The sequence below is a fragment of the Acipenser ruthenus genome, chromosome 46, assembly GCF_902713425.1.
Source record: "Acipenser ruthenus chromosome 46, fAciRut3.2 maternal haplotype, whole genome shotgun sequence".
In the NCBI taxonomy this organism is placed as follows: domain Eukaryota; kingdom Metazoa; phylum Chordata; class Actinopteri; order Acipenseriformes; family Acipenseridae; genus Acipenser; species Acipenser ruthenus.
The window spans coordinates 1,681,298-1,691,633 of NC_081234.1; the positions used below are offsets into that span (position 1 = coordinate 1,681,298).

Sequence of the window (10,336 nt, forward strand, 5' to 3'; positions counted from 1 at the left end):
GACGCCCTTATCTGTAGGATGTAGGATGTCCCTCAAAGTCCATATCCTTGATGCTCATCTTGATAAATTCAAGGAGAACATGGGAGCGTACACGGAGGAGCAAGGCGAGCGCTTCCACCAGGATATACTGGACTTTGAACGCCGCTACCAAGGACAGTATAACGAGAACATGATGGGAGACTACATTTGGGGGCTGATTCGACGGGGTAATGGAACGGCTCTTTCAGTCGTCCTGGCAACTGCTGCCTGTGCATTTCCTCAGAGTTTTTTTTTTTTTTTTTTAAGTAAATGATAATAATAATAATAATAATAATAATAATAATAATAATAATAATATCAACCTGGTCATGGGTTAAAATAAAAGAGAGGGCTTGTGTTTTGAAATAACTTTTTTTGTGTGTTTTGAAATGACTTTTTTTTTTTTGTCACAAAGTTTATTCTCCAGGTTGTAGTGTTTGACGTGGCAGTGACGTGCGGTCAGGGTAGGCAAGGCAACTGCCTACCTAGTGAGAATCCAGCAAAAAGAAAAAACATATTAAATTGTGTATGACTGTTTATTACCTTTCGTTGTCACAACGCATTTCTGCATAGTGGATTTTTTTTTTTTTTTTTGGTAATTATAATTATAATCCTGCTCTCTATAAGCCTGCCAAGCAAATCTATGTAAATTGGGGAGTGAGACTGGCCAGTGTCTACCCAACCACTGACCTCACCGCACGTTACTGTGACGCAGCATATATAAAACAATGTAAACACAATAAAAAATACAGCAGAGACAGGTAGAGTGTTATAAGAATACAGAATCGCCTCTCAAACAGAAGAACAAGAAAATAAATCAATGAACCAATAGTTCAAAACGGGAGATTGTTCAAAACGGGTAATGGGAGATACTGAAATTGAAGAAGGAATCTATGAAAAAGACCTAGGAATTGATGTTGACTCAGAAATGTCTTCATCTAGACAATGTGGGGAAGCTATAAAAAAAAAAGGCCAACAAGATGCGTGGATATATTGTGAGAAGTGTTGAATTTAAATCAAGGGAAGTAATGTTAAAACTTTACAATGCATTAGTAAGACCTCACCTAGAATATTGTGTTCAGTTCTGGTCACCTCGTTACAAAAAGGATATTGCTGCTCTAGAAAGAGTGCAAAGAAGAGCAACCAGAATTATCCCGGGTTTAAAAGGCGTGTCGTATGCAGACAGGCTAAAAGAATTGAATCTATTCAGTCTTGAACAAAGAAGACTACGCTGCAATCTGATTCAAGCAATCCAATTCCTAAAAGGTATCGACAATGTCGACCCAGGGGACTTTTTTGACCTGAAATTAGAAACAAGGACCAGGGGTCACAAATGGAGATTAGATAAAGGGGCATTCAGAACAGAAAATAGGAGGCACTTTTTTACACTGAGAATTGTGAGGGTCTGGAACCAACTCCCCAGTAATGTTGTTGAAGCTGACACCCTGGGATCCTTCAAGAAGCTGCTTGATGAGATTCTGGGATCAATAAGCTACTAACAACCAAACGAGCAAGATGGGCTGAATGGCCTCCTCTCGTTTGTAAACTTTCTTATGTTCTTATGCATTACGATAAACCCTGTTTGGGTTACTTACCTGCAATCCGCTGTGTGGATTGAGGAGAACCCAATTGGAAATACAGGGGTCTTTTTAGCAGGGATTACCCCTTCAAATCTGGGGGTAACAACTGGAGATGCGCTGTGCAGCAGAGTTCAGTCCGGATGGAACTACATGGAACATCGGAGCAGAGGGCTGAAGGGAACTATAATAGGCGCGCACAAATACTGTGCTGGTAAGGCTATCGATGTGCTGAGGTAGGATTTGTTTGAGTTCCTGTCGAACTCATTATATGCCACTGCTGTTAATGAATGTTACCCTGCCCTATAATTTAGCCACTTTAGCTATTACACACTCAATCTCAACCCCGTGTATTATCAGTCATACAACCAGTTCTACCAGCTTTGGTATATAAAATAAGGGTGTTTTGGTGACAGTCTTGCAGTTTCATTATCTTTGTGAAGCGTACAATATAGCACAGTATTTTATGATGTAGTGTTTCCTCTGCCCTTGGTGTGGCGCTGTGGAATTTTATATTCAATTCCCGCGGGCTGCCAATCTACTCTCCTAAATCAATGAACGGCACTCTATGGTCCCGGGGAGACGGAAGTAGTGTACCGTGCGAGTCCACGCCGGGACAGAGGGAGGGTCGAGATTAAGAAGCAGAGAGGGTCACCTTTAAACGAGACTGTCCTCGCTACGAGTTACAGGAGTGACAGAACGTGTCATTGCTGTTGTGATAAACAGTCGGAACTTTATACAGAAGAAACCGGGCCCGAACTCTGAAACCGCAAGCCAGCTCACAGTATTCAAATTTCACCGCTTCGAAAAAAATAAATGCACACATAACAGATTAAATAATGTTAAAAAGCAACATTTAAATTGCATTTGTGCATTCGTAACTTTATATAAGTTCGGAAATTCTGATTCGATTAATTCTCGTTCCTGAGGAGCGTGGCGGTTCGGTTCAGTAGTGTACAGTAAGGTTCGGTCGCTGTTCCACGCAACTCTGCTCTGCTGCTGTCCAGTCCTGTTCTGTTCTGTTCTCTGGCCCGGTTCGGCAGAATTCTCTTCAGCATGGCAGAGGCGCAGCAGGCTCGGGTCCAGTCTGCCGTGGAAAGCATGGTTCAGGATTTGGAACTGAACCACATCCGCAAGATGCAGGTGAGCCCAACAGCGCGTGGTGTGTAATACAGTAGAACCATCATATCCGATCCTGTAAGATGCGATCCCCGCTATTAACCGAAGGACCTCTGGCTGCTACTGAACGGTGCTGGTGGAAACTGATCAGTGCACATTTTATTAAGGGTCTAAAACAGTAAAGTCAGCTCTTAGCAGGATAGAAGGACTGCTTTGCATATAACAAAAAAGAAAAGAATGTACTTTTTACAAAAAGCCACAGCCCAGTTTAACCATGCTTATATATGGGGCAGCAGTGTGGAGTAGTGGTTAGGGCTCTGGACTCTTGACCGGAGGGTCGTGGGTTCAATCCCTGGTAGGGGACACTGCTGCTGTACCCTTTAGCAAGGTACTTTACCTAGATTGCTCCAGTAAAAACCCAACTGTTTAAATGGGTAATTGTATGTGAAAATAATGTGATATCCTGTAAAAATTGTGAGTCGCCCTGGATAAGGGTGTCTGCTAAGAAATAAATAATAATAATATATAATCACTGTACCCTTAAAAATCTGAAACAACATTCTTCAAAACGCACTTACTGTCCAAAGAAAGCGTGTGTTACATTGTGAGAGCACAGTGAGGGCCGTTTTCAGAATGCTGTTTTGTTAATTGCCAGATACTGTATTGTTTGCAGTGTGTTTCTGTGTGTATTACACTGTATTGTTTTGCAGTGTTTGTATGTATTGCACTGCATTGTTTTGCAGTGTTTGTATGTATTGCACTGCATTGTTTTGCAGTGTGTTTCTGTGTGTATTGCACTGCACTGCATTGTTTTGCAGTGTGTGTTGCACTGTATTGTTTTGCAGTGTGTTTCTGTGTGTGTTGCACTGTATTGGTTTGCAGTGTGTTTCTGTGTGTATTGCACTGTATTGTTTTTCTGTGTGTATTGCACTGTATTGTTTTGCAGTGTGTTTCTGTGTGTATTGCACTGCATTGTTTTGCAGTGTGTTTCTGTGTGTATTGCACTGTATTGTTTTGCAGTGTGTTTCTGTGTGTATTGCACTGTATTGTTTTGCAGTGTGTTTCTGTGTGTATTGCACTGTATTGTTTGCAGTGTGTTTCTGTGTGTATTGCACTGTATTGTTTGCAGTGTGTTTCTGTGTGTATTGCACTGTATTGTTTGCAGTGTGTTTCTGTGTGTATTGCACTGTATTGTTTTGCAGTGTGTTTCTGTGTGCAGCACGATAGGATTGTACACTGTACTAACTGGAGTTCAATTGTAACATCCTCCCATTAGCTTTGCAACCTGTTTGTTGCAGGCTTGTAAATATAGACTCAGTGCTAGCCTGTGTTTTACTGTCACCTCAGGGATGTGGTATGGGTTATAAGACTCCCATTGCATAGCAGTGGGATCCATTCCTGGTTTTACTATAATTTTAATAAAACACAGTGGCTGTACACTGTGGCTAATCAAGCTCATAGTAAAACTCAGAATGGGTGACAGTGCTGTGCAATAGGAGTCTTCTTCACATCCCTGACAATGCATTGCTCTAACCACTAGGACTACACTGCAGTTACCCTAACCTCCGTCTCTGTCTCTGTGTTCTGCAGGCGCGCATGTTCCACTGCAGCGCTGATTGCTGCGAGCGGCCGGGAGCCTCCATGCAGCAGGTGCACCAGTGCATGGAGCGCTGCCACACCCCGCTAGCACAGGCCCAGGGCGTGGTGACGGGGGAGCTGGAGCGCTACCAGGTCAGAGGGGCTGAACAGTAATGAATGATGGGAGTCAGACCCGGGGTCAAATCCAATTCCAATCACACTGCTGAAATCACAGTTACAATTACAGTGCTGTTGTGTTCCGTTGCAATTATGCTGCAATAATTACAATTATGATTACACTGAAAAGTAACCTAAACAGGTGCACACATTGACATGCTTTCTCTGCTTGTATTAAATAACCAGGATTGATGACATGGTACGATTACAGTAACGCAGCTGTGCCAATGTTAAACTACAATTACTATTACATTGTAATCGCAAGGAGTTCAGAAGTTGTAATGGAGCCCAGGTCTGGGTTGGAACTATAATAGATTATGGTGATTAGAGCTGCATGAACCAGTTGTTGGATTACTGGGATGGAGCTCTCCACAGAAAGCAGGGGCTGACACTCGGGAGGGTCTCTGCTGTCCATCGGGCTGATTCACCGCTCAGAGTGAAACGAGTGAAGAAGCAGCTGCTGGGGTTTGTGACGATCGCTGCTTTTCTTTTCACTCGGAATGGCAAATCAGCCCGATCGACAGCAGCGACCCTCACCTGCGGAGAGCTTGATCCGCATAGTCATCGTTTGTGCAGCTCTGTTTTCCAATAAAAAAGCCAGCAAGTGAGAAGCAGACAGAAAAAGAGGGATGCACAGCAGCTTCATCCATTCCAGACTTTACTCCCCGGAGTGGATCAAACTGCTATGCAATGGGAGACTCATTTCCGTCCCTGGTGTGAGAGAGAAAGGACTGCGGACTAGGGAGAAAGAGACACTTCCTGCGAGTTAACCCTTTCATGCACGGCAACATCATGGAGACAGATATAAAAACTCTGTTCTAGTCTTTATATGGGGACAAATGTAAGATGTAAATTCATGATAACCTCAAATGAGGATGCCGTTTTATCCCCAGATAATGTAATGGAAAACATGTTAACTACTTTTTTGCAGCTGATTTCAATGTTTCACGCATGAAAGTGTTAAAAGGTGATTTGAGATGATTTTACCCCTCAGGACCGGCTGGCTCGCTGCACCATGCACTGCAACGACAAGGCGAAGGACTCGTTTGACTCGGGTTCGAAGGAGCCGGTGGTGAGAGCTCAGCTGGAGCGCTGTGTCTCTGCCTGCGTGGACGAGCACCTCAACCTGCTGCCCAGCATGACCCGCAAACTGAGAGACACGCTGGACTCCATCGGCAAGTAGAGCCAGAACCAGAACCGATCAGCAGGACCGCACTGAGCACCAGGGCCCGCCGGACTCCTCTAACAAAACCACAAACTGAGGGACTAGAGACAGCTGCAGCAGCGCTGTGCAATGAGGGCAGGGCTGCTGCGGGCAGGCAGTCATCACGGCTCTGTTAGGGGTTTAATGGTTCCTGATGGTTTTGCTGCCTCTGCCTCCTCTCCAGACTCTGTACCTCAGTGCTGTTACAGTCTGGGGAAACGGAAGCACCTGCCGACTGAGTGCCTGCTAGCACCCCCTCGATCAGGATCTGTCAAACTTTCTGACGTTAGTTATAACAGTAATATGAGTGTGTGTTGCATGTGGCAGGTGTTTTTTACACTGTGAGTGCGTTCGTCTTGTCAGCGATGCGGTTTTTTCTCATTTATGGAATTCAATGAGTTTTGTAATAAAATAAAATCAATATCTGTGAAACTGAAACTTGAGTGCCTGTCGTTTATCTGCCCATAAGATACAACATAACAAGTAATGCTCTGAATGAAGAAAGTAAACCACAGCTGGATTGTACAGCATTTTACAAGACAGCGAATCACCCTGGATTGCATCAAGCACCTCTCTGTGATTATCCCAGGTTTACCCTGATGAACAATCCATGTGGATTCCCCGGTGCTGTAAAATTCTCTTAAAGAATCTAGCGATGGTTTTTTCGAGTGGGGTACTGCGTGATCAATTCAACCCCAAAGCTCTTCACTTCGTCACTGAATAGTATGTACATGGATGGCAATAAGACTTGATTAGCCACAGTGTGTATAAGTAACAAGTGCAGGTGTGTCTTATTAAACCCCTAGTAAAACCAGGAATGGATCAAACTGCTATGCAATGGGAGTCATATTTCCATCACTGGAATGCTTGCATACAGTGCTGCGCAGTTAGGATCGCAGGGATGGAAATAAGACTCCTATTGCATAGCAGCTTCCAGGTTTTACTATGAGCTTGATTAGCCACAGTGTGTATAGGTAACAAGTTCAGGTGTGACTCACAGTAAAACCTGGAATGGATCACACTGCTATGCAATGGGGGGGGAGGTCTTATTGCCGTCTCTGTATTTAATTTTGCTTGTGACTGAAATGTTTTTGAACACAATTCTTTATAACAGTATATTATAGAACCTTAAATGAATGATAACCAAGATTAAAACCAAACACATTCTTAGTAATGAATAGGTCAACACTTTATAAAAAATAAACAAGGGAATGACCTATCATTTTTAGTTTTAGAAGAAATCAATTGAGTTAATCTATAATATAGAAGAATAAAGAAAAGTTAATAGACTCATTCCCGCGAGAGGTTTCAATAGAAAGGAATAGCAGATCATTGCATCGTTAACTGCACTATGTAGTAAATGACATCACAAGCATACATTTAAATAGAAATAAATGCGTGTAGTTACCATGTCACCAAAATCCTAGAAGTACCTCCACTGTTTGTTTACAAACACACATTCTTGACAAAGGCGTGTTAAACACACCAAAACGTTAGGAAGCTTCTGTTTTGAGCAAACACGACATATAAGAGTGCTAACTGTGTGGGTCGCGGTTGCAATGGTGGCTAGAATGGGTTACAGCAATCACACATATAGCTTTAATTATAACACAAAAAGAGCCCAACTGTATTTATTAAAACATGTATTAATAACGTCTTTAAAAAAACATGTCATATAGCAGAACAACACAGCTGTGTACAGTATCATTAAACCCGCTTTTCTTAGCATTTAAAACAATTTAGCAGAACCCGCCCCGTCGGCAGGTGGCGTGTCTCTGGGTGACCTCGTTCGACTAATTGGTGCTCGATTCCCAGTCCTCGCTGATCCGTTCCGCCTGGCTCGATTTCTCAACACTGTTCGAACGCTAGTAGATGACGGGGTATGACGTCAGACTCCGCCTCTTCTTCGGTCGGTGCTGCGTGGAGAGGCGCTTTGAATCCCGGGGAGACATTTAGCGGGCTGCAGGACATCGGGTTACTAGCTGCCCTGTGCGTACAGTTGATCTTTACTTAGTTGTTGGAATCATGAGCAAGGCGCACCCCCCAGAGTTGAAAAAGTGAGTATTTTGTTTGGGGAGGGAAAATAGTTAATAAAATGCCCGGATTGAGGCAGTATTGCGTTCGCACCTGGTCGCGAGTTCTCGCTTAACACTGAAAATATACAGAGAACCAACAAACTAGGCTATTAAGATGACTATTTTATCTACGACAGCGTAATAATACTATCGACTTGAATGATGTTAGGCCTGTGCACGGTCATTGTTTTTGTCGTTTTGTAATTGATAGGTGGTGTTGGCGTGTAGGCCTCGCCGCTTGTTGCAATGCGTGCAGTGTACGTGTATTTGACAAAAAGGATATGAGTTGTGTCGTTAAAATTAAGATGCTAATGAATCGTGTGTGCTTGTGTGTTTAAATATATAAAATAGTCCATTCTTGACAAGTTCGGGGTAGGGTCGCATACTGCGTTTTATAAGGGTTCTCGACACGAATTATTAATTCTTAAATTCAAGTTTGTGTGGTTATTGAAAAAGGCAACGTATTTTTTCTTGCGCAATTGGTACGTGAATTGAGGTGTTGTAAACCGCTAGTGTACCTCGAACACGAACTCAGTCTGTGTTGCCTGGTTGCAGTGCTTCCACGTGCCCATACTGGGATGTGTTCTGCTGTAGTTCTAGAGGCCAGACTTGTTGAGTAAGACCTGATTGACTAACCCATTGCGTTCTGTTTTTGTTGCTTGTCTTCTAGGTTCATGGACAAGAAGCTGTCTTGTGAGTATGGCTGTGTCTCATCTTTCACCCTCTCTCTGTCGCTCAGTTAGATGAATGACCCTTCTGTTCCTCCCCTGTCTGTGACCCTCACCCTCCTCCTTGCTCTCGTCAGACTCACACTCCCTCTTCACTTCTTACTACAGTTCTCCTCTCCCTTCCTTTTTCACTCCCTCCTTTCCTCGTTCTCTTCTCTCCTTGTATTCTATCTCCCTCCTACCCACCTCTCCTGTCTCCTCACACACTCCTCTCCCCAATCTCTTCTCCACTCATCCCTCTGTTCTTTTCTCTCTCTCCCTCCTCCTCTCACTCATCCTCTCCTCTCACTTACTCCCCCCTTCTCTCTCTTCCTCTCCAGTGAAGCTGAACGGCGGGCGTCAGGTCCAGGGGATCCTGCGTGGGTTTGACCCCTTCATGAACCTTGTGATGGATGAGTGTTTGGAGATGGCTGCAGGAGGTCAGCAGAACACTATCGGCATGGTGGTGAGTGATAGTCGTGCATACTGATTTAAATCACTAAACTCCTCAATAATGAGATCCAAGTCATTATTTTATTACTGTAAAGCTTGGCAAATGTCTGTGATATTCTTTGAGCGCTGGATGTGGAAGCAGCTATCTTGTTTGTTTGTGGTGGAGGGATTGTGTGTCTTGCTCAGATCCACCGCCTTTTTTTTTTCGTGTTCTACCAGTCTCACGCGGCCATTGAAAGGTTTTCTCTGCTTTTTCTGGAGAAAAAACGACTAGAGACCTGTGCTTGATGTCTTTTTGATGTTGGACAGGGACCGGAGAGGGATAATTGTAATGTCAGACTTGGTCCGACATAGGACTGCAAAGGGTTAGATTCGGTTTGATCACACTGACAGTAAATCAAGGTGGTCTGGAGGCCGGAGAAGTTCTCGCTGGGCCTGAGTGATAATAATGTAAATAATGTAAAGTGATTTACTGTCAGCGTGAGCTAACCGTGAATTAACCAAGTCTGTGAATAAAAGGAGTACACACAGTTTTGCAGGGATGTTCATGACTCCCATTGCACAGCAGTGTCACCCATTCCAGCTTTTACTACAAGCTTGATCAGCCACAGTGTATAGGTAACAAGCTCAGGTGTGTCTTATTAAACTCATAGTAAAACCAGGAATGGATCAAACTGCTATGCAATGGGAATTTTGTTTCCATACCTGTATTATCAGTGCAGTAATTGATTTTATTTAACCCCCATACGTTTCCTCTTGTATCTCCGAACAGGTAATCAGAGGAAACAGCATCATCATGTTGGAAGCTCTGGAGCGGGTATGAGGAGGTGTGGCCATATGTGAAGGCCCCACCCATCAGGAGGAGGGGTCTACAGAGAAGGGGAGGAGCATCACTTTTACAACTAGCAGACTCTGATTCCAAGGGCAGTCTAGTCCCTTATTGGCTGTTAAGGATAGCAAAACAAATGTGTGAATTCAAGTAGTGTTCAGGAGTCCTTTTCAGATGTAGTATGTAATGGTGTAGGGGTTTGAAAACCTGTGGAACAAGCAGGCGGATGATGTTAGAAGAACTGAGGACTCCAATCCAACATAAGATGTGGGGTCCAGTGGAGAGTAAGGGGTCCAGTATACAGTAGAATATATAGTGGTCAGAATGCATTGTGTCTGACCGCCAAGCAAGTTAGTCTAAAATACCCTAATGGAATGAAGACTCGTGTCTCCGTTAGCGACAGTGGGGTGTGAATGCTCTGCTAGTCCACTGTATCCACTGTATCTCTTCATCTGTGAATCTTTGGGGGAGGGGAGGGGCTAGTTGTCTAAAGTGATGCAAATGTTTTTGTTTTGTTGCTTTATCAGTTCCATAGCTTGATTTTTGAGCTGGAGATATTGTTTGTTTTCATAATAAAAATGTTGTTTTTTTATGAAACA

The 10,336-nt window shown here is 43.6% G+C and overlaps 2 protein-coding genes across 2 annotated transcripts; both read left to right on the top strand.

Annotated features, from left to right (window-relative positions):
• Nucleotides 1-2,156: 2,156 nt before the first annotated feature.
• Nucleotides 2,157-6,111, top strand: LOC131721010 (protein FAM136A-like). Its single transcript, XM_059013804.1, has 3 exons — nucleotides 2,157-2,738; nucleotides 4,305-4,445; nucleotides 5,464-6,111. The coding sequence occupies exons 1-3, from the start codon at nucleotides 2,652-2,654 to the stop codon at nucleotides 5,650-5,652; spliced, it is 417 nt and encodes a 138-aa protein (XP_058869787.1). The 5' UTR covers nucleotides 2,157-2,651; the 3' UTR covers nucleotides 5,653-6,111.
• Nucleotides 6,112-7,548: 1,437 nt separating this feature from the next.
• Nucleotides 7,549-10,334, top strand: LOC117397808 (small nuclear ribonucleoprotein G). The gene is made up of 4 exons (XM_033996684.3): nucleotides 7,549-7,730; nucleotides 8,419-8,441; nucleotides 8,797-8,921; nucleotides 9,681-10,334. The coding sequence occupies exons 1-4, from the start codon at nucleotides 7,699-7,701 to the stop codon at nucleotides 9,729-9,731; spliced, it is 231 nt and encodes a 76-aa protein (XP_033852575.1). The 5' UTR covers nucleotides 7,549-7,698; the 3' UTR covers nucleotides 9,732-10,334.
• Nucleotides 10,335-10,336: the final 2 nt, after the last annotated feature.

Excerpts from the sequence above, each read along its gene's own strand:
- LOC131721010 (XM_059013804.1), top strand. The coding sequence starts at position 2,652 with ATGGCAGAGGCGCAGCAGGCTCGGGTCCAGTCTGCCGTGGAAAGCATG. Across the intron at positions 2,739-4,304 it reads ACCACATCCGCAAGATGCAG|GCGCGCATGTTCCACTGCAG; the intron begins GTGAGCCCAACA and ends TGTGTTCTGCAG. Across the intron at positions 4,446-5,463 it reads GGGAGCTGGAGCGCTACCAG|GACCGGCTGGCTCGCTGCAC; the intron begins GTCAGAGGGGCT and ends TTTACCCCTCAG.
- LOC117397808 (XM_033996684.3), top strand. The coding sequence starts at position 7,699 with ATGAGCAAGGCGCACCCCCCAGAGTTGAAAAA. Across the intron at positions 7,731-8,418 it reads CACCCCCCAGAGTTGAAAAA|GTTCATGGACAAGAAGCTGT; the intron begins GTGAGTATTTTG and ends CTTGTCTTCTAG. Across the intron at positions 8,442-8,796 it reads CATGGACAAGAAGCTGTCTT|TGAAGCTGAACGGCGGGCGT; the intron begins GTGAGTATGGCT and ends CTTCCTCTCCAG.